At 45.7% G+C, this 27901-nt stretch overlaps 1 protein-coding gene across 2 annotated transcripts; it reads left to right on the top strand.

Moving 5' to 3' along the window:
* Nucleotides 1-1807: 1807 nt before the first annotated feature.
* On the top strand, nt 1808-27860 carry BLTP2 (bridge-like lipid transfer protein family member 2). Of its 2 annotated transcripts, none has more exons than XM_063109530.1 (39): nt 1808-1967; nt 2796-2925; nt 3523-3572; nt 3871-4018; nt 4200-4318; nt 4554-4614; nt 4809-4998; nt 5579-5702; nt 5872-5996; nt 6249-6316; nt 6432-6577; nt 7265-7383; nt 7490-7653; nt 7807-8065; nt 8587-8792; nt 10365-11457; nt 11951-12142; nt 12286-12488; nt 12635-12753; nt 12877-13097; nt 13487-13677; nt 13811-13910; nt 14058-14257; nt 15154-15448; nt 18304-18461; nt 19329-19535; nt 21731-21830; nt 22066-22248; nt 22618-22739; nt 23229-23384; nt 23471-23592; nt 24172-24352; nt 24963-25049; nt 25279-25389; nt 25537-25672; nt 25776-25906; nt 26091-26192; nt 26469-26603; nt 27030-27860. In XM_063109530.1, exons 1-39 carry the CDS (start codon nt 1900-1902, stop codon nt 27210-27212), a joined length of 6705 nt encoding a protein of 2234 aa, XP_062965600.1. In that variant the 5' UTR covers nt 1808-1899; the 3' UTR covers nt 27213-27860. The 2 variants fall into 2 exon arrangements, with proteins under 2 accessions (XP_062965600.1, XP_062965599.1); XM_063109529.1 differs by having other exon boundaries at nt 14055-14257.
* The last annotated feature ends 41 nt before the right edge of the window (nt 27861-27901 follow it).

Below are 27901 nucleotides of genomic sequence, written 5' to 3'. Positions count from 1 at the left end.
AGAGAACATACTCCGATGGAATGCTGCAGATTACAAAGAGGATGACACAGAAATAGACTGTATGAGATGATGACCTTAAAAAAGTGGTGGATCCCTTGGGGAGAAGTGAAATAACTAATGAGAGGACTAGATAAGGAAGGAAACCAGCTGAAGGAGTAAAAGCAACTTTAGGCAACACACAGGTGAAAGTTGAAATGGTGCTTCATCTGAGGGAACCAAAAAGAGGCTCTGAGTAAAATCTTGAAGAATGTTTATGGAGATTAGGAGGTGAGAGCAAAGGGACATAAAATAACCCATAATACTTATTTTGAAATCTTCAGGATTTCTTTAGCTTGTACTATATTTGTAGGTTATCATCCAGATATTGATCCATAGCATCACAGTAACTTTAAGGGACCTTTGTCCAACTGCCTCATTTTACAGAGAAGGAAGTAAGTAATATGGACCCTGATCTGAAAACTATTTGTTGCTGATAGGTGAGAACAATATTCACTTCCGCAGTATCCCCGTTTGTTACACTTTCCACTGTGTAACCGAGATGGAGAAAAGAGAAAGAATTCACTCAAAATACAATCAATGAGGCCTGGACGGACTGCCACCCATCAGGGGAGCAGCCTCGATCGGAAATCAGCCTTTCTTTTTATTGACAAGACAAGTTTCACAAGAAAAATCAGTTGATTCAATCATCAAAGAAGGACATAAAGACAGGCAGTGTAAAGCTAGTAACAGCAGTAAATTAACAATGTGACATTCCAGAATGTAAGTTGTAAAAAGCTAGGTTAATTCACCAAAAAACAGCTTGTCCTTAGTAAACATTTTATTTTCCACATACTTCCTACAGCAATTTCCTTAGCATATTTAAACAGTATTCAAGCAGTTTCCTTAACATATCTCAACAATCAGTAGGTTAGTCAATAGTCATTCAAGCCGGAATCAAACCAGCAACCTAAAACAGTCAAAGTACACAATTCCATCCCAAACAGTGATTAGAATTGATTAGATGGCTTCTGCCAATCTTATCTGTGGACTTTTGTCCCCTATTCAAAAACCTTTTGGTTCATTCATTCATTATCTAAAAATCCTAAGATCAAAGGAGAATCAAGATTTCTTAACCCACTACACCCCGCTGCCCCCTCCCCTCGTCCAGTTCATGCTATATAGATACTTAAAACTTCTCCAATGAAGTGTTCAGAATGGTGCACGAGTAGTGCACAGCTACTACACATGTCAGAACAGTTTTCAAGTAGTAAATGAATTACAAACTCATGGGTTTCCCTTGTGTATGGAATGAGGTGGGATTTTTGAGGCCTTTTAATTACCTCTTGGGTTCCTACTCAATAATTTTCAGACAGGACCCATGAAAAAGAGGGGAATGCTACTTCGTCTGATCCAGGGCTATATAACTTCCGTGGAATCCTCAGCCCAGGCCGTAAGTGGCCAGATGGACTCTCACTCCCCTGGGAAATGTGTTTTAAAAGTGGAACTCTTGGCGAATTAACCGAGCCAGCCACGTCCACCGCCAGGCTAAGGGAGCGGGCGTGGACTCCGCAGTTCCGGGTACCGCAGGTCGAGCCCGAGGCAGGGCGTACGTTCTCAGCTCCTAGTCTGCTCCCCGGCGTCCCCCTCCCGAAGCCACGCCTCACTTCGCGCAGGCAGCCGGTCGGCCCCGGCGATTGCTCGCGCCGGGCGGGGCGGGGCGGGACTGGACGGGATGGGAGACAGCTGGCTGGCTGGCGGGCGGGGGCGGGGCGCGTGCGCGCACAGCCAACGCTGCCTCGCACAGCGTTGGCCCTGCGCGCGCTGCTGGTCGGCCCGCTGCGGCTCTGCGCGGATCCGGCGTCGGGGCCTGGCATGGCGGGGGCCGGGGCCGGGGCCAGGCCGGGCCAGACCCGGACCTAAATGACTCTGCTCTTCTCCGCGTTGTTGGTCTTGCTGCTGGTTGCGCTTAGCGCCCTCTTTCTAGGCCGGTGAGGGGCTGCGGGCCACGGCGGGGGGTGGGGGAGGAGGAGGAGACACTGAGGAGGGGGCGCGCGATGGGCAGAGGCGCGGGAGGCCGAGGTGGTGAGATCGGGGGGGGGGGGGGGGGCGCGGCGAGGAGAGGGGTCGTGTGGGGGCTTGCGGCCCTAGCTGCCGGGATTGGCTGCGAGTCGGGGGAGACTGAGGGAGCTGGCGGGGCCTGAGGAAATGCTGAGGCCGGGAATTGAATAGGTGTGTGTGAGGAAGGGGCGCCTGGCTCGTGGTTTCCCTTTCCCCCTCCTCATGCCCCTAAATGTCCCCTTCACCAAGCGCGAAGGGCACTTGCAGCCTCGCCCTCTGGAGCGGGGACAGAAGGTCTGGCTGTGTAGGGAACAGCGACATTCTAGTTGGCCGGATCTGACCTTACAGTGCCTTCTCGCAGACACCTGTCTGTAGGGTGGTGGCGGAGACAGAGACCCTCAGGGGAGTGTATGATGGCACATCTGACAAATCTGACAGGGCTACCTTCCCTTGGTTCCTGTTGGGGCCTCTTCTCTCTACCCTGGAATTCCTAAAGATTTGAGGGATTGCTTCTTTTGTCCCCAACTTAGAGGGTGGAGTTTAGTTTGTTTTCATCTGGGTGGAGCCATCACTTGGGGACCAAGGTCCTGATCAGCGTGGCTGAATGTGTGTAACTCAAAGGTGTTTTTGGAGACAGAATTGCCCAGAAGATCCAGCTGTAAAGCACGACCCTTTGCAAGGCCTTCTAGGATTAGCAAGGGGTTTGGGAAGTCATAATTGGGAAAAGGTCCTGTGAACTCACAGGGTTTTTTCTGCAGGTGGCTTGTGGTCCGGCTGGCCACCAAGTGGTGTCAGCGGAAGCTGCAGGCGGAGCTAAAGATCGGCTCCTTCCGCTTTTTTTGGATCCAGAATGTCAGTCTTAAGTTTCAGCAGCACCAGCAAACAGTGGTGAGTTCTAGGAAACTCCCTGGGTATGTGTGTGGGATTGATCCAGCTGAATTTAACTTTTAATTTCCTTGTAAAAGAAAATCCTGGGTGGCTTTTCTAGTTAACCTCAACCTTGCCCTTTCATTGCCAAGATGTTCTTAGAGCTAGTTGGGGAACACTGGAATTGATGGGAGTTGTTCAGTTAAAAATGTTTATAGTCCAAGGTCAAGGGTTTGGATCCCCATACTGGCCAGCTGCCACAAAAAAAAAAAAAAAAAAAAAGTTTATAGGACACAGAGTAGCCAGGGCACATAAAAGAGATACAGAAGTAAAGCACAGAAGAAAGATAACAGGAAATAGAAGAACTTACTGTTCTAATTTAAGAGGGGAAACAGGGCAACATATCCATAAAAGAGAATTCTAAGTAACTTCAACTAACATCATTGTGAGGAGCAAGATAGTGAGTTCTGAGTAGAGAAACCAGTGGAAATGGAGTGGGGTATATTTAGTGGAAGGGCCTATAGCACTTCCTCCTCTTCTGTGACCCAAAACCTTTCCTGGCTTGTCAAGCTGCTTACTTAGCAGCTAGTGTACAAAGCTTTCTCCATACTGTTTTAGGAAATTGATAACCTGTGGATTTCCAGCAAACTCCTTAGCCATGATCTGCCGTGAGTACCCTGTATCCTCATGACTCCCCTTGAGAAATGTTTTGGGGTTGGGATTTGCAGAATGAAATTCTTCTACAGAGGCCTCATAACCCAAGGAGGGCAGTAGGTTTTTGCTGAAGTTTCTTTGTTGGCTTGCGTGTTATTATCTTGTGGGACAGATACTGATAACTACTATGAGACTATCCTCTGTGACTTGAGTTACATTTCTAGGGAGGATGGGAGAATGAATGTGAGGGAAGGAAGGAGACTGCTATGGGAGGGATGGACCAGGTGGCAGTGAGGTTTCTCTTCTGGGCAGACACTATGTGGCATTGTGCTTTGGAGAAGTACGTATCAGGACGGACCTGCAGAAAGTTTCTGGCCTGTCTGCCCCATTCTCCCAGAGGACTGGGGTGGATGAAAAGGAACTGTCCTTCAGCCCGTCCTTATTGAAGATCTTCTGCCAAGTGAGACTACTTCTCCCACTATCCTTGACTGTACTCAGGGGATGGTTGGCTTTGGAGTTGTGGGTGGAATTTTCTACTATTTTGGGGGCTTAATACCAAGAGCTGACTCTTAACTCTTTCTCAGCTGGAAAGGAAGGTACCTTGACATTAATTATTGTTCATCCTTGCTTCTTCCTTCCAGCTATTCTCCATTCATGTAGATGCTATAAACATCATGGTTCTCAAGGTGGCTACCTCTGAGTCCTTGTGGCATATTCAGATCAGTAGAAGCAGTTTTCTTTTGGATACTGATGGGAAAAGGTAAGCACTAGGTAGAAGAGGATCTGGCAGTCCCATTCTTGCCTTTAGAGTTGCTTCAGGGTGGGTGGATGTCAGAGCTTCTTTATCAAGTCATCAAGTTCTTATTCTGTGCAATTTGAGGAGAGGCTAAGATTAGCCATTTCCACTTGTCTTATCCCTTATAGCCAGCAGAGCTTGATTAGAGGTAAATGGTAAGGAAAGAGGCCAAGTGATCTTAATTTTTTTCCTTTCCCAGGCTAATCTGTGAGGTGAACTTATGTAAGATCAACAGCAAAGTTCTGAAGAGTGGTCAACTGGTGAGTATGCCATGGTCTTTCAGATGCCTCATTTCCTCCTGGCATAAGGTGTGAAGGAGTTTAGGGCCTACATTTTAGATTCTGTGTTCTTATGGGGTTCCTTCTAGGCAATACCCAGTGTTCCAGACAACTGCATTTGACCTAAAACTCACCAAACTCCCTACATACACCTTACAGGCTTATCTTCCCTATAGGAGGACACCTGCCTAGTGGAGCTCTCATTGGCCCTGGACCTGTGTCTAAAGGTGGGCATCAGCAGTCGTCATCTGAAGGCTATCACTGTAGATGTGTGGACATTCCATGCTGAGTTACATGAGCGCCTCTTCCATAGTCAACTGCTGTGCCAGGGTCCAAGCCTGCCATCCAAGCCTGTTCCCTGTTCAGGTAAAGCTCCGATCATTGAGCTTCTTGGCTGCCTTGTTCTCAGGGGTTATTTTGGAAGTAGAAAAAAATAGTGGTCTTATTACTCATTTAGGTGTGTGTTGTTAGTTACCATGACCTTTGATCCTGAGGGCAGTTAGAGGAAATAGGGCATTTTCTTGTACTCAGTGAAAGAATTGAAATTTAGTTGGTACCTATCATGAATTAGACTTGTACTATGTGTTTTATATATATTCTCTCCCTAAATCTTCAGCATTTTGCAAATAAGGAAATTAAAGCCTAGAAAAGTTAACTTGGTAACTTGACTGAAGTCACAGCTAGTCAGTAGTAAAAATGTGGTTTAAATTATTTGATTCTGAAGTCCATATTCATTCCATTATACCAACCTGCTCCCCATACTACTTATGTTTTTAGAGTCTGGGAAAGGAAGTACAGCAAGTACCTGGATCTCTTTGCCTTGTGATCTAGCTTGGGCATTTGCTTAGCCTACTTTATGTGTGAGGATTTGGCCAAAGAGGGCAGGGTATTTCAGGAGAATTGAGAGTGTTAAGGATCAATGGCTCTTATTCTTTCATGTTTTCAGAGGTGACAGAGAACGTGGCTGAGCCAACTTTCCCTGGCCTATACCTCCTCCAGCAGCTGCCAGACCAGGTCAAGATGAAGATGGAGAACACAAGTGTGGTGTTGTCCATGAATAGTCAAAAGAGGTGAGATCTCTTCTGATAAAGAAGTATGGAGAGTGGTAGTGGGGTAGTGGGAGCTGTATGCTGGGATCTCTGTAACCAGCCTCGTAGCTGCACTGAGCTTGTCTGTGGGGAGAAAGGAAGTAGGAATGGCATTCCACATCTTTCTGAGGAAGACTCTGTCATGGTCCAGGCACCTGACTTGGACGTTGAAGCTGCTACATTTCCTGTACCACCGTGTTGAGGATCAACTGCCCCTTCGAAGCTTTACAGCAAACTCTGATATGGCACAGATGAGCACGGAACTGCTGCTGGAAGGTTCATGGGTGGGGGTACTAGAACTGAGAGAGAATGGGAGGGTTAGACACTCTCTTGGCTCATGCCCCATATTGTCATATTAATATAAGTGTAACTGGGGAGGGGGAGGAGGGAACATACTGAAAGAAAATAGCCCCAGCTCACAAGCATTGGTGACAATATGTTCATCTCCTTGCCTGCCTCTGACCCTCTCCTAGTTTACTTATTGGCCTTGCAATGCTCTTCTCTGATCTGCTCTCTGGCCTCTTACAGATGGGTTGTTGTTGTCCCAGAGTCGCCAGCGCATTGTCTGCCTCAGCTCCCTCAAGGCTAGTGTGCAGGTGTGATGACTGTGGTACCAAAAATTGTTTCTTTCCCTGCTCTCTCTCTACATCATTGCATTATGAGTTAATGAAATGAAAACCAAGCCCTCAGTTCTGATCTTCTCATGTCCAGGTGACCACCATTGACCTCTCGGCCTCCCTGGTTCTGAACACTTGTATCATTCACTACCGGCACCAGGAATTCTCTCACTGGCTGCACATGCTAGCACTGGAGACCCAGGGGTCTAGTTCACCTATTCTTAAGCAAAGGAAAAAAAGGTAATTTTAAACATTTTCAGCCACCATCTTATCAGATGGATTCTCTAGGATTCTTTTGGTCCAAAGTGGCATTGTGTGTATGTATTTGATTGTTTGATCTCCCCATATCTTAGTCTCAATAACAGTTCTGTTCTATATATTTTCCCCGTTAGACTAGACTTCTTGATGGCAGGGTGATGGCCCAGCATAGTGCCTTATACACTTATACCAATGCACATCACGTTTATATAAAAGTAAATGTTTGTTGAACTGAACTTAAATGATACAGAAGGTCTTGTCTGCCTTAGATTATAAGGTGGCAGTGTCATGTCTGCAGTGCCATTTCTCTCTTTGTGTAGTGCTTCAATTGTGCTGCACAGAAAACTTAAGTTTTTGGTTTGGAAGTGATGGTTCTTGGTTATATCAGGTTACATCGTGTGATATTGCTGATGTTCACCATATTTGACCTGTGAAAATGGCAATTTCATATGGTTCAACCTAATATCTTTCTGGGGTTCCTGCAGGTTACTCTTAAGAGTAGCAGCAAACCAACAAGTTCAGTCTTTTATTTTCTAGCTGTAGTCCATCCTAAGAACCACAACAAAATTCTAAATTCTCACCCTGATTTTGAGGGCTTTAGGAATCTGTTCCAGGATAGGAAGCTGCAATATTTTCCTTATTAAACAATGATGTCTTGTCCCTGTGCAGAACCTTCCCCCAAATCCTGGCTCCCATCATCTTTAGCACCTCCATTTCCAATGTCAACATTTCCATTCAGCTTGGAGATACACCGCCCTTTGCCTTGGGATTCAATTCCATATGTCTGGGTAAGACTCTGGAAAGAAAAAGAAATAAGAATCTGTTTATTAGTTGAGGTAGGCCCAATTGATGGTGACAGTGGCTCTATAGAACTCCTCTTTCCCACCTCTTCAGATTACCAGCACCTCAGGCCACAAAGCATCCATCAGCGGGGCGTCCTAACTGTAGACCACCTCTGCTGGCGTGTGGGCAGTGACTCCCACATTCAGCGGGCTCCACATCCGCCCAATATGCATGTTTGGGGTGAGGCACTTGTCCTGGACTCCTTCACACTACAGGTAGGTAGGGGCTTTGGTGAATAAGGGGCCACACAGCTTCCACATCCTGTCATGCTTCAGAGCACTGAGCATCTTGTTGGCAGCAAGCAGTGCCTGAGGACATTACAGAACGGTGCATCTGCATGCTTCTAATGGAGCCCTTTGCTTTTCTAGGGTAGCTATAACCAGCCTCTGGGGCTCTCCAGCACCCAGTCAGATACTCTCTTTCTTGACTGTACCATCCGAGGACTTCAGGTAGAAGCATCAGACACCTGTGCCCAATGTCTGTCTCGTATCTTATCTCTGATGGGTCCACAATCTGGGAAGTCAGCTGTCTGTAGGGAATCTTCATTTGGGGAATCTGTGTCGTTACTGTGGAAGGTGGACTTGAAGGTGGAGGACATGAACTTGTTCACGCTTTCTGCCCTGGTTGGTAAGTGGGACAGGGTCTATATTGAAGTGGATAGTGTTTAAACTAAGCAGATTATGCTGATTCATTCCTGCTTGTTTAATGAAGCTGATGATCTGGAATTTTTATAAGTTAGAGGCATGAAATGCTGTAATGACTTGCATAATTATTGGGCTTCTTGACATTGCTTAAGGGCTTATGAAAGGCAAATATTAACCAAGACATATATGAAAAAGACTTAGCCTTGATAAGGTCAAGAGAATGAGACCCATTTAGCTTTTTATTTCCTTGTGTGTTGAGTTCTAGAGAGTACATGATATATCTCTGGGCAGTTTCTAGGAGTTAGGGAACTTCTTTGGCTCTGCCAGATCTAGTTAGGTTTAGATGGGAATGGGAAAATTTCCCTAAAATATGAGGAATGAACTTAAGGAGGTGTGGGGAATAAAGATAACTAGTTAGTGAAGGGAATAAGAAAGGAGAGTGAGGAATGAAGTTGCTGTTTGAGACCTGGGAACCAAAACCTTGACATGGTTTCTGGATATTAGGTGCTTCAGAGGTACGACTGGACACACTGACTGTCCTGGGCAGTGCTGAGACCTCCACCGTGGGGATTCAAGGGCTTGTGCTTACACTGGTGAAGTCAGTTATGGAAAAGATGCAGCCCTGTTGCAAGGCCCCTGACATCCCCACCCCAGTGCTCAGCCTCTCCATGCTCTCTGTCACGTACCACAGTAGCATCCGCTCTTTGGAGGTAAGACTCTTGTGGGGAGGCTGGGCCAGGCTTGTTTTTCCCTCTGCTTAGAGCCTTTCTCAGTCTTTTTGATTCATGTTGTGAAACTCATATCATGAGGAATATGTCATTAGGTCTTTTTTTTGTTTTTTTTTTTTCTTTTTTCTGGATTGTTCTGTACATCTTTAACTTTTTACTATGGAATTTAAGTGCATAAGAAGCTAAGTGCATAAGAAGCTAGGGAGAATGTATGAGCTTTTATTTACCCAGCTTTCAGTAATAGCTAATTAATAACCAACGTGTATTCTCACCAGCCTCCCCTGCCTCAGGTTCTGGGATTATTTTGAAGCAGATACCAGATATATATAATTTCAACTATAATTATTTCAGTATGTATCTCTGAAAAATAGGGGGGAAAAAATGATCTGGTGACATTTTGTTGAAGCACTGAGCTCATCAAAAGGCTGAAAGGGCCAGTTAGCTGTTAGTTAGGGCCCAGTTTTATACCACCAAGGTTAAGGGTTCGGATTCCTCTACCAGCTAGCTGCCAAAAAAAAACACACCACATCAAGAAAAAAATCAAAAGGCTGGAAGGGATCTGAAGATGGAGGCACTCCAGGGCTGGCCCGTGGCTCACTCGGGAGAGTGTGGTGCTGATAATACCAAGGCCACGGGTTCGGATCCTATATAGGGATGGCCGGTTAGCTCACTGGCTGAGCGTGGTGCTGACAACACCAAGCCAAGGGTTGAGATCCCCTTACCGGTCATCTTAAAAAAAAAAAAAAAAAAAAAAAAATGATGATGGAGACACTGGCAAGTTTTGAGAGACTTTCCAGTATCTTTCTCCTCAGGGTATCAGATGGACACAAGATCCTCTTAGGAGGAGGGTGGGAGTGTTTTCCTGTTTATTAGACTTCAACTTCCTTTGGAAATTGAAGGTATTCCTTTTCAGAGACTGGAACGTGAGAGAATTTTTCTGTCCTGGAATTTTAATTTTCTCTATCCACTCAGGTATTCAGAACTGACTTTGTTTTTCGAGCTGACAAGGACTCTGCTCCCTTCCTTGAGGCATACTTTCACATAAGTCAATTCTGTATAGACTTATTATCAGTGCTTTTTATACTTTAAGAATTAAGTCAAAAGGGTTTGTTTGGATCCCCATATTGTCCAGCTGCCAAAAAAAAGTCAAGATGCAGTCAATTTATGAAACATTTTGAAATTGACTGTTGCAGTGGTTATTAGAGCATGGCTGTTAATAGAAAACTCAGTGGAAATGTAAAGCCAAATGATGTATTGAATACCTGCTGTACATATGGTTGTACTGTGATAGATACCAAAGAATAAAACACATGGCCGCTACTCTCAGACAATTTAGAATCCAGTTGAAGAGAACTAAAAAATGTAAGTGTTCTTAAGTGAAAGCTAAGTAACTGTTAGCTTAGCATATTAGAGCTAAGGAAAACAAAGCAAGGACTAATTAACATGGTTACCCAGCAAAGACTTTGAGCAAAGTATGCATGTATAATAATTCATACCATCTCTACTGTTCTGGAACATGGTAATTGACAGATCCTTTTCTCTTGTTCCCTAAAGGTTCAGTGTGGTGCAGGGCTGACCTTACTTTGGAGCCCCCCAGATCACATGTACCTGTACCAGCATGTGCTAGCCACCCTGCAGTGCCAAGACCTGCTAAGAGCCACTATGTTTCCTGAGACTGTTCCATCCCTTGTACTAGAGACTCCAGGGACTACTTCTGAGGCAGAGGGTCATCCCCCTGAGCCATTTCCCCCAAAGCGGCTGCTAAACCTGACACTGGAGGTGAGCACAGCCAAGCTGACAGCTTTTGTAGCTGATGACAAGTTCATTACACTGGCTGCAGAGAGTGTGTCTCTGAGCCGACATGGGGGTTCACTGCAGGCTTACTGCCCAGAGCTGGCTGCTGGCTTTGATGGCAATAACATCTTCAACTTCAAGGAGATGGAGGTGCAGCTGCTACCTGAGCTGGAGGAGATGATCCTCCACCGGAACCCGTTCCCTGTGCTTCAGACCCTCCGGAACCGTGTTTGGCTCCTCTCTCTTGGTTCAGTCTCAGTGGAGTTCCCTTATCAGTATGACTTCTCTCAAACTCTGGATGAAGCCGTGGGAGTTCAGAAATGGCTGAAGGGGCTACATCGAGGGACTCGTGCTTGGGCATCTCCAAGCCCAGCCCCACTCCCACCTGATCTACTCTTGAAGGTTCAGCACTTCTCATGGGTTTTCCTGGATGACATTTTTGAGGTGAAACTTCATGATAACTATGAACTGATGAAGGACGAAAGTAAGGAGAGCGCCAAAAGGCTGCAGCTGCTGGATGCCAAAGTGGCTGCCCTTCGGAAGCAGCATGGGGAGTTACTGCCAGCCCGCAAAATTGAAGAGCTCTATGCCTCTTTGGAACGCAAAAATATTGAAATCTACATCCAGCGCTCCCGTCGTCTCTATGGCAACACACCCATGCGCCGGGCACTGCTCACTTGGAGCCTGGCAGGGCTAGAGTTGGTGGCTCTGGCAGATGCTTCCTTCCATGGGCCTGAGCGTGTGGTAGAGCAGGTTCAAGAACTTGATGCAGGCAGCCCTTTTCCTGCTGAGGGAGTAGATTTTGTCATTCAGTGGTGTCGCATGCTCAAGTGCAGTGTCAAGACTTTTCTGGGTAAGTAGTGCTTCCCTTATTTGCAGAACTTGATGTTTGCCCTTTTGAGCTGCAGGCAGATGTCTGAATTTTTACAGAGGAGCTAGGTTATATTGGGAACTGTGGCTACTTTGGATGGGTGGAGTAGGATGGGTGGGCTCCGCTTCCGTTTCTTTGTTCCTGAATTTCACTATGAAACTGTGGCTAACATAAAGGAACAACTTACAAAGTCATCTTTAAGGTTATTATGGCTCTTGGATCTCAGTGCTGTGCCCTTAATCTTCTGCTCCAGGGCATCCTTTCCCTTTTTTAGTTTGCTACCAAATACCAGCCCTTGTTCTCTCAGCTGACTTTGTAAACGTGAGGTACTTCAAAAAGTTCATGGAAAAATGGAATTAAAAGATGATATAATCTTTCTATGAACTTTTTGAAAACCTCTCATGTAGATGGGTAAAAGGAGTGACAAGGGAAAAAAATGCCCCCGAATAGCCAGTGTGTATCCTCCCTATAACAGTTCGGATCAGAGACTATCCACGGTACCTGTTTGAGATCCGTGATTGGCGGCTGATGGGTCGATTTGTGGGCACTGAGCAGAGTGGTCAGCCTTGCTCCCGTCGGCGTCAAATCCTACACTTGGGGCTTCCATGGGGTAACGTGGCAGTAGAGAGGAACATGCCCCCACTCAAGTTCTACCATGACTTCCACTGTGAGTAGAGAAGGGCAGTTGGTTTGGCCAAGGGATATTCGTGATGGCTTAGGTGGAAGATGAGCTAAGGACCATCTGGAGTAAAGGAGGAATAGAGGGGTAAAGTTGTGTAACAAGCTGTAGCCTTTATTCCTCTATCTTAGCGGAAATCTTCCAGTACACAGTGGTATGGGGCCCATGCTGGGATCCAGCCTGGACACTGATTGGCCAGTGTGTGGACCTCTTGACCAAGCCCTCAGCTGACCCCAGCCCACCTTTGCCCTGGTGGGATAAGAGCCGTCTTCTGTTCCATGGGGACTGGCACATGGACATTGAACAAGCAAACCTGCACCAGCTGGCTACCGAGGTAAGGGGTCTGGTGGAGTCGTTTTCCTATTAGTATGGTATGGTTGGGGCCTATATAGCACATGGGGAAAGAGAGAGTGGTACTGATTTGGGAGATGAGGACGGTTTCTTACTTACATCTCACCAAGTTCTTGGGTGTGGTTATAGGATCCATACAACACAACTGAAAATATGCACTGGGAGTGGAGCCACCTGTCATTTCATTGGAAACCTTGTCAGTTTGTGTTCAAGGGTGACTTGGATATCAACGTGAGAACAGCCTCTAAGTGAGTGGTGTGAAGGGTGGGGCCTCATTGGAGGGTGGGGGACTCTGGGTGGAGGGAGAAGGGAGGAACCAAGGGGAAGTGAGCGACCTGGGCACTGAGGGCTGGGGCTCTGTTGTGAGGCAGGTATGACGACTGCTGCTTCCTTCACCTGCCTGACCTCTGCATGACACTGGACCTGCAGTGGCTATGCCATGGGAACCCCCACGATCACCATGGTGTCATTCTCCGAGCCCCAGAGTTCCTGCCAGAGGTGCCCTTGGGCCAGCTTCATGACTCCTACCGGGCCTTCCGTTCTGAGAACCTCAACCTCTCCATCAAGATGGATCTGACTCGACACAGCGGGAGTGAGGCTTGGGCCTGGGGCAACAGGGAGGAAGTCCTGGGAGGATGGTCGTGGACACTGAGGACTTCAGCTTGACCCTCGGGAGGGGATAGGAGAAGGGCAAGGGAGAAATTGGGTTAGTACTATTTTTTGGAAGAGGTTTGGTGTCATAGTCCTTTTGGGCTACTACAACAATAATACCATAAACTGGGTGGCATATAGACAACATTTATTTCTTATAGTTCTGAAGGCTGGGAAGTCCAAGATCAAGGTGCTGGCAGATTTGGCGCCTGGTGAAGGCCCATTCCTCATGGTTGGCGCCTTCTTGCTGTGTCCTCATATGGTGGAAGGAGCTAAGGAGCTATGGTTGTTTTAACCATAGCTAGGAAATGTCTACCCTGTCCTTTGCAGCAATATCCCAGCCCCAAATTCTGCTATATAGTAGTACCCTGCGCTGGATGCAAAACTTCTGGGCAACTTGGACAAGTGTCACAAGGCCTATCTGCAGGGGAAAGCTCTTCAATAACCTGAAACCCAGCAAGAAGAAACTTGGCCAGCACTACAAGCAGCTTTCCTATACTGCACTCTTTCCCCAGCTGCAGGTCAGGCTCTGGTGTCCCTGCTGACATCTTCACTTCTATTCTCCTTCCTTAGTTTTCTTATTTTCTTATATTGGGTCTCTTAGTTATCCCTCTTATGCCTCCTTTGTTCAGTGTTAAGCTCTCTTGTTTCCAGGTGCATTATTGGGCCTCATTTGCCCAGCAGCGTGGCATCCAGATTGAGTGTAGTCAGGGCCATGTCTTCACTCGGGGGACTCAGCGGCTTATACCTCAAGGTAAGATCAAAGACTCTCTTCATTTCTCCTAGCCTGTTCCTTGTCCTTTTTTCCCTTTCTTAATTTTATTCCTGTCCTTCCTTTCTGTCTCATGCTGTCCTTCTGTAGTGGTCTGCATGGGCTTTTTGTGCCTCCTTATCTCAGCAGGAACAGTGATGCGGCGCCTCATCTCTGAATGGAGTGTGACCCAGATGGTGAGTGACCTAAGTCAGGTGACTGTTCACCTGATGGCTTCACCCACTGAAGAGAATGCTGATCACTGCCTTGATCCCATGGTAACAAAGACCCACCTACTGAGCCTGTCCTCCCTCACCTACCAACGGCACAGCAATCGCATGGCTGATGAGGTACCACCTGACACAGTCTCTTTATTACCTTATTTATGTTAGTAGGTATCTCAGTCTGCTTGGGCTGCCGTAACAAAATACCATGGATTGAATGGTTTAAACAACAGAAATTTATTTCTTTTAGTTTTGGAGGCTGAGAAGTCCAAGCCAACATGGTTGGGTTCTGGTGAGGGCTCTCTACCTGGCTTGCAGACAGCTGCCTTCTCTCTCTGTCCTTACAAGGCAGAGAGAGGGAGAGTGAGAGCAAGAGCGAGAGTGTGAGCCTGAGCACATGCATGCATGCACACAAGTGTTCTGGTATCTTTTATTGTAAAAGCACTAATCCTATCATGAGGGCCCCACTCTGGTGATCTCAACCTAATTACCTCCCCAAAACCCAGTCTCCAGATACCATCACATTGGGGGTTAGGGTTTCAACATATGAATTTTGGGGGAATACAGTTCAGTCCATAGGAGTAAGGCTAAGTCCCTGGTAAGGTTTCTAATTATACTCCAAGCATATATATCATTACTTTTTGATACACTGACTGGTTTAGCTGTATTATCTTCTTTTTAAAAAATTTTCCCTCTCCTTCTAAAGGTAGTCTCTTGCCCTTCAGGAAATAAAGTAAAAGTTTTTTCCTAGCACCTTATTGGCTGCTGACTCCCCCCCACCCCTCACCCCAATTAGAGAAGGATTTTAAGTTGAACTCTGAGTCATTTAAAATACAGTGGGTATAGTTAGAACGTAATGTATAGGTTAAGACCATTTAGTTTTTCTTTCTCCAGGGTCTTCCTGTCTCCCTCCAGAACAGGTTTATTATTCAATAAGTTTATTCTCTTATCTCTGCATTTGTGGTCTAAGAGCATTAGGGAGAATTTTCACGCTAACTTGACGTCCTTTTCCTGTTTCTTAGGAGCTCTCTATTCGTGGTGGGGATCCTGCCTTTCATACACACCAGCTGCACTTGGTAGATTTACGGATTTCCTGGACAACCACTAATCGGGACATTGCCTTTGGTTTATATGATGGCTACAAAAAGGCAGCTGTACTCAAACGTAATCTTTCTACTGAGGCCCTGAAGGGGTTAAAGATTGATCCCCACATGTCAGCCAAAAAGCCAAAGCGGGGTGTCCTGACTAGTGCCCCAGCCCCACCTCGTGTCAACACTCCTAGTCTCAGTGGACGGCTTGATAAGGGATCGTCAGGAGGTAAGCTAGGGCAGATGAGACCATGAGTTTAGGTTTAGAATGTGGACATGGGCTAGGACAGGAGATTGAGAAGGACTGAATCATGGCTGGTTCCATATAGGTGTAGAGATGAAACTATTATTTTTCCATATTTGGCCATCTGAGTCATATAGCAATGATGTAGGGGCATTAAAGGGTCTGGTCCCATGGCCAGGAGAAGAGGATCAAAAGAAGTAATAAGGCCAAAACAGGATGAGTAAGGGAAAGGAGCAAAGGATTAGAGAATTGTTTTATGTTTTGATGAATTAATTTATTTAGTCAATACATATTTATTGAGTATTTAAAAGGCACAGAGCACTGCACTGGGTTCAGTAGAATATAAGACATTCTACTTGCCTCAACAAGGTTATCATACCTGGATAAGCTAAGATTAGTTCATTAATTCATTTACTCATTCACTTATTCATAGATTTATTTTAGCTTTATAGAGGGTTAATAATGTATTAGACATGACCCTAGACACTGGGATACAAAGATAAGGGAAGCTCAGAAATTAGTAGGGAGAGAGACATGTAAATTATAATTTTATTATGAAAATGTCTTATAAGAATGTTCAAGCGTACTATGAAAGCCCACAGAAGAAAGTATTTAAATCAGCATAAGGAAATCTAGAAAGCCTTCATAGAGATGATAACTGAGATGGGTCTTAAAAGATGAGTACGAATATGACAGGCAAGGAAAGAGGAGAGGGCATTTTAAGGAGAGGGAATAACAAGTACAGAGGAATACGAGATTTTTTTTTTTTTTTTTTTTAAAGATGACCAGTAAGGGGATCTTAACCCTTGACTTGTTGTTGTCAGCACCATGCTCACCCAGTGAGCTAACCGGCCATCCCTATATGGGATCCGAACCTGCGGCCTTGGTGTTATCAGCACCACACTCTCCTGAGTGAGCCACGGGCCAGCCCTAAAGGAATACAAGTTTATGGTGAGTTTGAGAGCTAGATGAGAATTGATAAATACCACAGGAGAGAAATAAAAGCATATGGGAGTTGTTCCTGACTGGAGTGAAGGGGGAAATGTGATCCAGGAAAGCATTTGCTAAGAAAATAGCATTTGAGCTAGTCTTTAAAGTTTTAGTGTGGTTTAAACATGTAGAAATGGGGAGATAGGGCAATCAAGGCAGAGGAAATAACCTGAGTGTGAGTGGAGCTGGGAAAGCTCACTGTGTTCAAAGGAGAGTGAACAGTCTCTTTTGGTTGACAGAGTAACTAAAGGAGAGGAGTGAGGGAAGAGGCTGGAAAGGAAAGCTGGAGGAAGATCATCAAAGACATTTCATACAGGGCCAAGGTGGTTTTGGTCCTTATTCAGTCGGCAGTGGTGAACTACTGAAGGTTTTTGAGTAGAGGTGTGTCATCATTAGAGTTTTACTTTTAGGAGGATAAATTTGGCAGTGGTGTGTAGGAGGTCTGGAGAAGAAGAAACTGGAGGTGGAGAGACAAATTAGGAAACTGTTATGGTGTCTCAAAAGAGTAAACGAAGGTTGGAACTAGGTAGAGGCAGTGGGAATAGAATTGGAGGAGAAGGACAGAAACATTATTGTTCATATAGAAAATGTGGTCACTGATTGGAAGGAGGAGTTAAAATAGAGGGAGAAAATGATAATGATCAAGGTTTTGAGACTGGTGACTGGCATGATGGTAACAGTAATGTCAGAAATAGAAGAGCCAGGGCCGGCCCCGTGGCTCACTTGGGAGGGTGCGGTGCTGATAGCGCCGACACGACACCACGGATTCAGATCCTGTATGGGGAATCCGGCTGGTGTGCTCACTGGCTGGGCGTGGTGCAGATGACACCGAGCCAAGGGCTGCGATCCCCTTACCGGTCCAAAAAAAAAAAAAGAAGAACCAGAGGCTAAACAGGTTTGGGGAGGCAGAGGGTTGTTGAGTTCAGATTTGGACATGCTGAATTTGTGGCACTAGTAGGACATCTAGATAATGTCTAACAAATGGCTGGAAATGGGGGATCTAAAAGCTTAGGGCTAAAGATTGGGGGTTTCAGCAAGAGCTAAGATTAAATGCCAAGGAGATAATAACAATTGCTTACTGTGTGGCAGATATTTTGCCAAATATTTTTATGTATTATTCTGTTAAATTTTCATAGCAATCTTATGAGATACTACTGTTATTTTACATCCAAGAAACTGAGACACAAAGAGGTTAAAGCAAGCTGCCTAAGGTCACAGTAGAGTAAATGGTAGAGAGAGCATCTTGAACATAGGCAAACTAGTCTAATTCTGGAGATTGTGCTCTTAACCATAACACTGTTAAACAAACTCTTTGAGAGAAAGAGTAAGAAAGAGAAGGGAATGTGCCAAGAATGGATTTTAGGAGACTTGGATTTTAGAAGACCTGGGAAAAGAAAGAGGGTCTAAAGACATAATCAGAAGAAGTAGCAGCACTAGGAGAACACAGTGACACTGATTGCAAATGAGTAGTTTCAAATGGAAAGGAGTGGTCAACAAACAAGTAGCTTGTAAAATAATATGAAATGAAAAGTAAAAGGAACAAAATGGGGCAAAAAAGATTCTAGAGTAATCCAGAGGTGATTATGCCTTAGAGAAAAGATGCTACCACTTACCTAGCATTTCTAAGTTTCTGTTGGGAATCTGTTACATTTATTAAAATTGAGGGAAATGCCAACCCTTATTTTGCCCTCATGGGTCAAGGGGTATGCTGGGCTGGGCTGAGCTGGATTGGGGAGGGTGTATTCTAGCCCTTACCTAGCTAGAGAAATTGAGGGAAGATCAGTTTGGCTTGGATATTTCTCTTTCCTTTTGAGACTGTAACTTTTCCCTACTTCCTATTTCTCTGCCAGGTGCTTACATGTTGCAGAAGCTGATTGAAGAGACAGATAGGTTTGTAGTGTTCACAGAAGAGGAGTCAGGTATGAGTGACCAGTTGTGTGGCATTGCTGCCTGCCAGACAGATGACATATATAACCGAAACTGCCTTATTGAGCTGGTCAATTGCCAGGTACTTTCTCTTTATCAGAGCACCCCAACATCAGTCTAGATCATAATCATATTGTTCCCCTTCCCCCACCTTTAAATAAGAATGGGTGGAAAGAGCTCCAAAAAATGTTTCCTTCTTGCAAGTGTCATGGATAATAACGTCCTTGTCTAAAAGCCAGTAAAGTTCACTCACTAAGCCAGAATTAGGTGCAGCTATAATGGTTGGTACAGTGCTCTCACTAACATCCTCATCTTCCTTGGTGGCTTAACTCTGCCCCTCCCTCTCTCTTTCTCTCTCTCTCTCTCCCCCCTCCCTCCTTCTCTCCCCCTCTCCCTCCCTCCCTCCCTCCTCCTCCTCCCCTTCCCCCTCTCTCCCCCCCTTTACCCCCTCCCTCTCCCCCCTCTACCCCCTCCCTCTCCCCCTCCTTCTACTCCCTCTCTCTTCCCCCTTCTACCCCTCCCTCTCCCCCCTTCTACCCCTCCCTCTCCCCCCTCCTACCCCTCCCTCTCTCTCCCCCTCCTACCCCCTCCCTCTCTCTCCCCCTCCTACCCCCTCCCTCTCCCTTCCCCCTCCTACCCCCTCCCTCTCACTTCCCCCTCCTACCCCCTCCCTTTCCTCCCCCTCCCTCTCCCCTTCCCTCTCCCCTTCCCTTTCCCTCTCCCCTTCCCTCTCCCCTTCCCTTTCCCTCTCCCCTTCCCTCTCCCCTTCCCTTTCCCTCTCCCCCTACCTCTCCCCTTCCCTCTACCCCCTCCCTATCCCCTTCCCTCTACCCCCTCCCTCTACCCCCTCCCTCTCCCCCTCCCTCTCCCCCCTCCCTCTCCCTCTCCCCCTCCTACCCCCCCTCTCCCTCCCTCTCCCCCTCCCTCCCCTCCTTACTGTCTCACCTAGATGGTTCTTCGCGGAGCAGAGACAGAAGGCTGTGTCATTGTGTCAGCTGCCAAAGCCCAACTACTGCAGTGCCAACATCATCCAGCCTGGTATGGTGACACATTGAAGCAAAAGTCATCCTGGACTTGCCTATTGGATGGCATGCAGTACTTTGCTACCACTGAAAGCAGTCCCACTGAGCAGGATGGCCGACAGCTCTGGTTAGAGGTTAGTCAGCAGGGCGAGAAGGCCTGTTATATCCCAATTTTCCATAGTTAGGCCATTCCACCAGAATAGCTGGGAGATTTTGACAGCACCTTTTGTTACCAGCTTAGCAGAATAACGAGGCTAACACCTAGGATGTGGGCAGTCTCTGATCTGTGAGCACAGAGTACTTTTTTTTTCTTTCAATCTCATGGTATTCTATTTCATTGCAAGAGAAACATTCATTTCCTGGCACTAGAATGAAATGGGCCGGAACTTTTTTACTTTTGAAGATTGTTGACCCCTATTAATAAGGCTCACACTAATCAGCAGGCAGCCAAGAAAATAGGCAGTAAGTCAGAGAATTTTCTTTCTTTCTGTTTTTTTTGTTTTTTTTTTTAAAGATGACCGGTAAGGGTATCTTAACCCTTGATTTGGTGTTGTCAGCGCCACGCTCACCCAGTGAGCTAACCGGCCATCCCTATATAGGGATCTGAATTCATGGCCTTGGTGTTATCAGCACCACACTCTCCCAAGTGAGCCACAGGCTGGCCCAGAGAATTTTCAATAAGCTCTCTATTTGCCCTTTCTCTGACCTCTCTTACAAAGATGATTGGTTATTTCAATAAGGCAGTGAGGTTGAATGAAAGACTGCTTGTCTAGGAGTCAGGTTATGTGAGTTCCAGTGACAGCTTTGCCATTATAGTAGCCAAGAGCCCTTGGGCAAGTCACCTTTACTTGTTATAAGGCTGCGCTCTAACCAACTGAGCTAACCAGCCAGCCCCAAGTCACTTTTTTTGTAAAGTGGAGTTAATACTTGATCCTTACAAGATTGTTGAAAGGATCAAAAGAGAAGGTGCTTTGAAAAATATAAAACTTTATTCAGATGGAAAGTAGTCAAAGTCAGCATGTCTGGGGAGGTCCAAGTGTGTGGCAAGATAATGTTTTTGTTAGATGGTGAGATTGTGAGCAGTTGGCAGGGACAAGAGAAGGGACTTGTTATTGCATTGCAAGGTTGTGAATTTTCTTTTCAGCTTCTTGGTAAGACAATTTACACAGTAATTTCTAGGATATAATATCAGAATTCTTGGAGAGTCTAATGGTTATGGGATATACCTAGCCAGTATTGTGCATTGTCATTACTTATTTAATGGATGTTAAGTTCCCATATGTAGCTGGGCCTGGTACACCCCCAAATGAGTTAGAGGATCTAGCTGCCTCTGAAAAGGACCAAAGTGATAACTCTATTTGTCATTCTATTCAGTGGGATAAAACTTATACCTCTTCTCACCTCCCTGGCTGGTGCTTCGTACACCAAGGACTTTAGGGCTCAGTCCAGGCAATTTCAAGTGTAGTTATATAAGAGGTAATGAGCACTGAGATCAGATGTCAAGCTGAGCAATGTACAGATTGTTGGTAATGTGAGAGGTCATAACGGCTGTGGTTCAGGCAAGCAGTACCAGTAGTCTTAGAAGGTAGGCATAGAAGGTGTTAACTACCCGTGCAGAGGTGAGCAGGATGAGCTATCAGTATCTCCCTATCTGGCATTTTATGGGCCTTTGCTTCTTTTAGGCATGTCTTTTGCAGCTGAACCACCCCCCCGCCAGGCTGTGATATTAGCATTAGAGTAGAACATCCTTGGCTTAGGTGGAAGGTACTTTGATATTGTCTTTCCTATGTGACTTTTTTTTGTGACTTGGCAGATCTGCTATCCTGAAGCCTTGATCTTATTGCTGTGGTCTTTCCCATATCACTCATTGTGTTATTCACTCTGACTTCAGCTTGGCAGAGAGAATCAAAAGAGTTTAGTCTCCTTCTCCCATGGCAACAGTATCGGAGTGGTTATCCACCTGAAGGCAGAAAACAGCGAGAAACAAACAGAACAAATACCAAAATGGGTGGGAAAGTCATTTTTTAATACAATTTTTTGCCCATGACATGATTTGATTTTAATCTAGCTCATTGTTTTTCTGGCCTGAGACCTGTGAGCCTGTCAAAGTGTGCATGTAACTCAATTGGGTTGGAGAGTTTGGGTAGTTTGGGGCAAGAGAGAAAGCCATATATGTCTTCTACCCTGGGAGATCATTCAGGCTGTTCCAGGCAGTGGAGGTCTAGATAGTAAGTATGACTGCTTGAAACATGGAGATCCATGACCCAGTTGGCCAGGACAAGCCACTGTTTCCCCAGGAGCTAAAGGTGCCTGCAATCTGTGTCTTCAGGTGAAAAATATCGAGGAGCACCGGCAACGTAGTCTGGACTCTGTGCAGGAGCTGATGGAGAGTGGGCAGGCAGTAGGAGGCATGGTTACCACAACCACAGGTCAGCTCCCCCCCCATTATATGGCTAGAAACAGATGTGCATCCCAAAGTGGCCTTATTTCCTTACCTACTTTGAACATCAATAACATCAATATATGCTGGAGTAGGACCATTTTGTGCTGGGCTAGATTGAAAGAAATGTTTCTGGAGTTCCCCAGAAATCACATATAGCTGGGAGGCTCTCACAATACCTTTATTGAGAATGTCTTTCTTTTATCTCTTTCCCATTTTCCCAGATTGGAACCAGCCAGCCGAAGCACAGCAAGCACAGCAAGTTCAGCGGATCATTTCACGTTGCAGCTGCCGAATGTACTATATTAGTTACAGTCATGACATTGATCCTGAACTAGCAACTCAGATTAAGCCACCTGAGGTTCATGAGAACCAGGAAAAGGAAGATCTTCTAAAGAAGCAGGAAGGTATCCAGGGCTTGAAAGGCTTTTAGGAGGGTACTGGGAAACTTGTGGAAGTAGTTATTTCCTTAGTGGTTTCAAGACATTAGAGTTATTAAAAGTCCCACTGTGCACTGGCTTTAACATTTCACTTTGCTCTGCATTTTGTAAGTTCTGCTATGAGAGAACAGCCTATTCTCTTGGAGGGAACTGGGATGAATGAACATTGTTTATGATTCTGAAATAAGCAATCATGTTTATAACCATCTCTCTAAGCATCTGTCACCCTGTTTCTGTGGAGTTGACTAACGAGTTTTTCCAAATGTGGGTTAGGAGACGGAGTAGATATTTAAGGAGAAACTTGAGCCTCTTATTTAGCTGCTAACAATTACCTAGGGGCTGTGGACACCTTCACCCTCATCCACCATGAGCTGGAAATCTCCACCAACCCGGCTCAGTATGCCATGATCCTGGACATTGTCAACAATCTGCTGCTCCATGTAGAACCCAAGCGGAAGGTAAGCATGTGCCCATATAGGATTCTGGTTAGCCTCACAGCGGTCCCCAGACCTTGTGCTTTTTTTGGGCTACAGTAAGCATAGTCATGCTTCACACTTAAAAATGGCCTTGTAGTTAGTACAGCCTCTATTAGTCAGCAGTGGCAATTGAAATTCCATACTAGGAAAGGTCTGAGTGTACCTGAGATTATAGAACTTGTTACATTATTTCTCTACTCAGTCACCTAAACACCTCTAAAAACAGTAACTACTCCCTACTTCTGCCTCCATCCCTACCCTGTGGCCTGGCTTATTGTGAAATCCACATTACCAAATCTTCTGCATTGACATACCCATCACTCTTGCTACTTATGGTGACAAGATAAAGATTAGCTTTCCAGAAGAGATCCCCATTTCTTTCTTTTTTTTTCTTTTTTTTTTCTCTATTTCACCTTACTACAAGACTTGTCTATTAAAAAATCTTACTCATTTCCCTTTCTATTCTCTTAGGAGCATAGTGAGAAGAAGCAGCGGGTCAGGTTCCAGCTTGAGATCTCTAGCAATCCCGAGGAGCAGCGCAGTAGCATATTGCACCTGCAGGAGGCTGTGCGGCAGCATGTGGCCCAGATACGACAGCTGGAGAAGCAGATGTACTCTATCATGAAGGTAGTCACCCCAGGTAGCCTGAGGACAGGGAGGTTTCCTAGGACAAGGGAGATCTCCACTCAGTTTCTCCTATCCTGGTTTCCTAGTCTTTGCAGGATGACAGCAAGAATGAGAACCTGCTTGACCTGAATCAAAAGCTTCAATTGCAGCTAAACCAGGAGAAGGCCAACCTGCAGATGGAAAGTGAAGAGCTTAATATCCTCATCAGGTGCCCTGGAATTCTTTCTTCCCCTGCCTTTTTCCAGTGCTTCAGCTGGAGGTGGTTTCTCTTCCTTGTCTATGTCTGACAGTCTTTAGGTCTAGTGTGCATTACCAAAGGTTGATGGAGTAAATTCAGGCGCCTATTCCTGAATGAGCCTTGCTGGACTTGGCCAAAGAGGTTGAAAACAGGACAGCCATTCCTTTGGGTCCTCAGTAGAGTACTTCCTGGGAAAGGCTCTGCTGCAAGAAAAATGGGTAGTTGAGACAGATCACTTTTGTGGCCTTGATATTGTGTATCTGAACTGAAAATATCTGGAAGTTGATCAGTGAGGAACACAGTTACAGGTATGGTCATGGGATTAGTGGAAAGAGACTATCAAGAAGTTATAGAGCTGCAAGATGGGGCTTTTGTTGTCATGGCCAAAGGTGTCAGGAACAATAAATCCAGGGGAATAATTAGGGATTAGCTAACCCAGAATAGGTTCATCTCTGGGTTTACCTCCTATATCATGCTAGAGCATTCCACCCCACTCCCAACATATTTGCTGTTTCCTTTATTGGCTTTGTCTCTCATGTCCACCTCTAGGTGTTTTAAGGATTTCCAGCTGCAGCGGGCCAACAAGATGGAGCTGCGAAAGCAGCAAGAAGATGTGAGTGTTGTTCGTCGCACCGAGTTTTACTTTGCTCAGGCACGGTGGCGCCTGACAGAGGAAGATGGACAACTGGGAATTGCTGAACTGGAGCTGCAGAGGTTCCTGTACAGCAAGGTATCCAGGGTATTCAGTCACACAAAGCCAGAAGTATTGAGAGGCATTGACCTATCTCAGGAGTTCAGCTCATAAAAAGAGATGAACAAAAGGGGGCTAATATGGTTAGTAATAATGGTCATGATTAGAAACATGAGTAGAGCTCCCTTAGACACATCTGTTTGTAATATTTAATGATACAGATATAGAAACATTTGATCAAATGCTTCTTTCACTGAGTAAGAAGATTATCTGTCTCTAGAAGTGTGGCCCACAGGGAAGTAATCTTCCAAGTACAGCTTGGAATAGAACCATTCAGCTTTCCTGCAATTATTCATTGACTTGAGGGGAGAGGACATTATTGATTACTTTCTCCCACAAGAGATGTTTGGAAATGAATGAGAACATTTTTTAAATGTCACAATAATTAGGAAGTACAACTAGCATTTAGGGCCCTGGCCAGTAGAGCCCATGAAAAACACTGGATTAGAGAGTGCATTGAATTCACAAGACTGAAGGAGATATTAAATATTGGGATTAGGCATGTGGATGGAGAACCTGAGAATAAACAGGATATGTAACAATTCTCAGGTAAGCTGAGAATTGACAGGGTCAAAATCTGTCTTTATAGGTGAATAAATCTGATGACACAGCAGAACATCTTCTGGAGTTGGGCTGGTTCACTATGAACAACCTCCTCCCCAATGCTGTCTATAAGGCGAGTCTTATTTCCTCATTCCTACCCCATTCGCATGCTTGTTGGCACAGGGCATTTATAGTGGCCCTTCCACATAGGCCCGCTGTGGGAAACAATCTGGTGATCTGAGATGGTGAAAGCTTCCCTGGCTTAGCAAGACCATTGTTTCTCCTCTTTTTCTAGAGGATTTGAGGGTTGATTTATGATAGGCAGAACATTGGGTTGGATTGTTTTTCATTCTATCATACAGGTAGTCTTGCGGCCCCAGAGCTCCTGCCAGTCTGGGCGACAACTAGCACTCCGCCTCTTCAGCAAAGTCCGGCCCCCTGTTGGAGGTATCTCTGTTAAGGAGCACTTTGAGGTTAGTAAAAAGTCCCTTGGGGACCCAGGAACAAAGGGCAGTCAAAAAGTAGCTGTGTGTTATGTTATGTTATACAAGTATTAGAAATAGGTAAACTGAGGGATGGTGTCTGAGCTTAATTGCTTTCTTTAACCTTTTCCCCTTTAGGTAAATGTGGTGCCTCTCACCATTCAGTTGACACACCAGTTCTTCCATAGAATGATGGGCTTTTTCTTTCCTGGCCGAAGTGTGGAAGATGATGAAGTTGGTGATGAAGAAGATAAATCCAAACTGGTGACTACTGGTGAGAATTTTAATGGTGGAGTGCCAGAAAATGGGGTGGCAGCCCCAGAGACAGCTGAAGCTTCAGAAAGAGGATGACAGCTGGTATGCTTGTTTTTCTGTAGGGATACCAGTGGTGAAACCTCGGCAGTTGATTGCACCAGATGATGCAGTACCAATGGGCCCTGGGAAAGGTGTGGCACAGGGTTTGACTCGGAGTTCTGGGGTCAGAAGGTCATTTCGCAAATCACCTGAGGTACCAGACATGCCCCTGATGATAGAAAAATGGGAGAGTCCTGCGATGCTGTGTTTGGCCTGGCTGGGGATTTCTTCTGTTTCCTTTGAATCTATTCCAGGGGTGAAAGGAGAGGGAGATATTTGGGTTCCTGAGTTTCTTCTGATGGTTTCAGGGGCTCACACTACTTTCCTGCCTTTCCTAGTACCCTGTGGATGACATTGACAAGATGAAAGAGCGAGCTGCCATGAACAACTCCTTCATCTACATAAAGATTCCACAGGTTCCACTGTGTGTCAGCTACAAGGTCTGCACCTCCATAGCACTTTCTAGAATGGGGGGAAGTGTAAGATCATTAGGCATTATGCAGAGACAGCCAGGCTTCTTGTGAAGGTGTTGTTTCCTCTGCTTCACTCAGGAGTCAGCACCATTGCTAGGCTGAGATAAGGGGAAATCAGTATGTGTACGTTGCTGTTATAGGACTTGTACTCAAGTACTGTCTTGGACTCAGAATGACAGCTGATGTGTTTTTTCCCTCTTCTCCCCTGCCCCCAAACCCACAACCCACCTCCTTTTCTTGCAGGGTGAGAAAAACAGCGTGGACTGGGGTGACCTTAACCTGGTGCTGCCCTGTCTGGAGTACCACAACAACACATGGACATGGCTAGACTTTGCCATGGCTGTCAAAAGGGACAGCCGCAAAGCCCTGGTTGCCCAGGTATCCCACCAGGGCTCATGGCTGTTTGGATAGTAGGGGCTGGCAGGCAGATCTTCTGCTCAGGAGCCTTGAATTCTAGGATATATTAATAAATAGCCTTGGGAAGGAACAGGTAAATGGAGTGAGTGACATCTATCTCTGCCTCCTCCATGACTTCACCCAGATGATTAAATTGAGTGTTTACTGAGTATATCATATGTTAACTATTGTTGATTTTAGGGAACTGAGGGCTGACCCAACCTGTTTTAAAATGGGTTCTAATTAGACTGTAAGCTTCTTGAAAGCAGAAACCGTTTTAAAATTTGAATTGCCCCATTGTGCCTTGCATGTAAGTTTAATAAATCTTTGTTGACTCAGCTCATTTTGATTTATTCTGACAGTCCCACTAATATTTACCTTTCCTTTTACTCCTCTCCAACCTGCCAGGTAATCAAAGAGAAGCTAAGGCTGAAGACTGCAACAGGGTCTGAGGTCCGGGGAAAGCTAGAAACTAAATCGGACCTGAACATGCAACAGCAAGAAGAGGAGGAGAAAGCCAGGCTCCTCATCGGTTTAAGTGTGGGTGACAAGAATCCTGGCAAGAAGTCCATCTTTGGCAGGCGCAAGTGATCTGGCAATCTGAGTGGCTGCAGTACAGGATCTGACTCTGGCTCAGGCTCCAGGGACTTGTGGGGTGGGGAGGGGTTTCCCTTCATCCACTAGGATTTGTGAGGGTCAGGAGCACACAGGGTGCTATGAAGAGAGGCACCACTAGCACCTGGCCTGTTCCCTGCAGGGCATGGTGGACAGTAATGCTGAATTCCATCTCAAGCTGAACAGGCCTGGCACCAGAGAAGCAACAAGAGAGCAAGACCCAGGGAATGGTCTGAGAGCAGGACCCTGTTCCCTTGGGGCCAACTGAAAGGGTAGGGGGGATGGTCCTGATCAAGTGTGATAAATTTTTATAAATAGACATATATATAAATATAAATATATATATAAATATATATATTTCTAAGTGTAACTGCTCTCCCTCTGTGCCAGGAAACTGAGGGGAGGGGGCTGATCTTCTGACCCTCACTCCACTGCCTTGTATGAAAGAGGTATTAGTATTGTGGGGGAACCAGCTCCTCTTCCCCAGTCTGTTGTGCCAAGCTCACTTGGATGGCAATAGGATCCAGGGCTGGACATGGGTTCCCTACTCTTCCCCTTGGGGTATATACTGGAGAATGGCAAAAAAAAAGATTTAAAGAGAAAAAAAATATTTTACATTGATGCTGGTTATTTTTTTTGTGATTGTGTTGAGTGCATGTGTTCAA

Source organism: Cynocephalus volans, chromosome 10 (assembly GCF_027409185.1).
Source record: "Cynocephalus volans isolate mCynVol1 chromosome 10, mCynVol1.pri, whole genome shotgun sequence".
NCBI lineage: Eukaryota > Metazoa > Chordata > Mammalia > Dermoptera > Cynocephalidae > Cynocephalus > Cynocephalus volans.
Note: the sequence above shows the minus strand (reverse complement) of the source record. Positions and strands in the feature narration are given on the sequence as shown.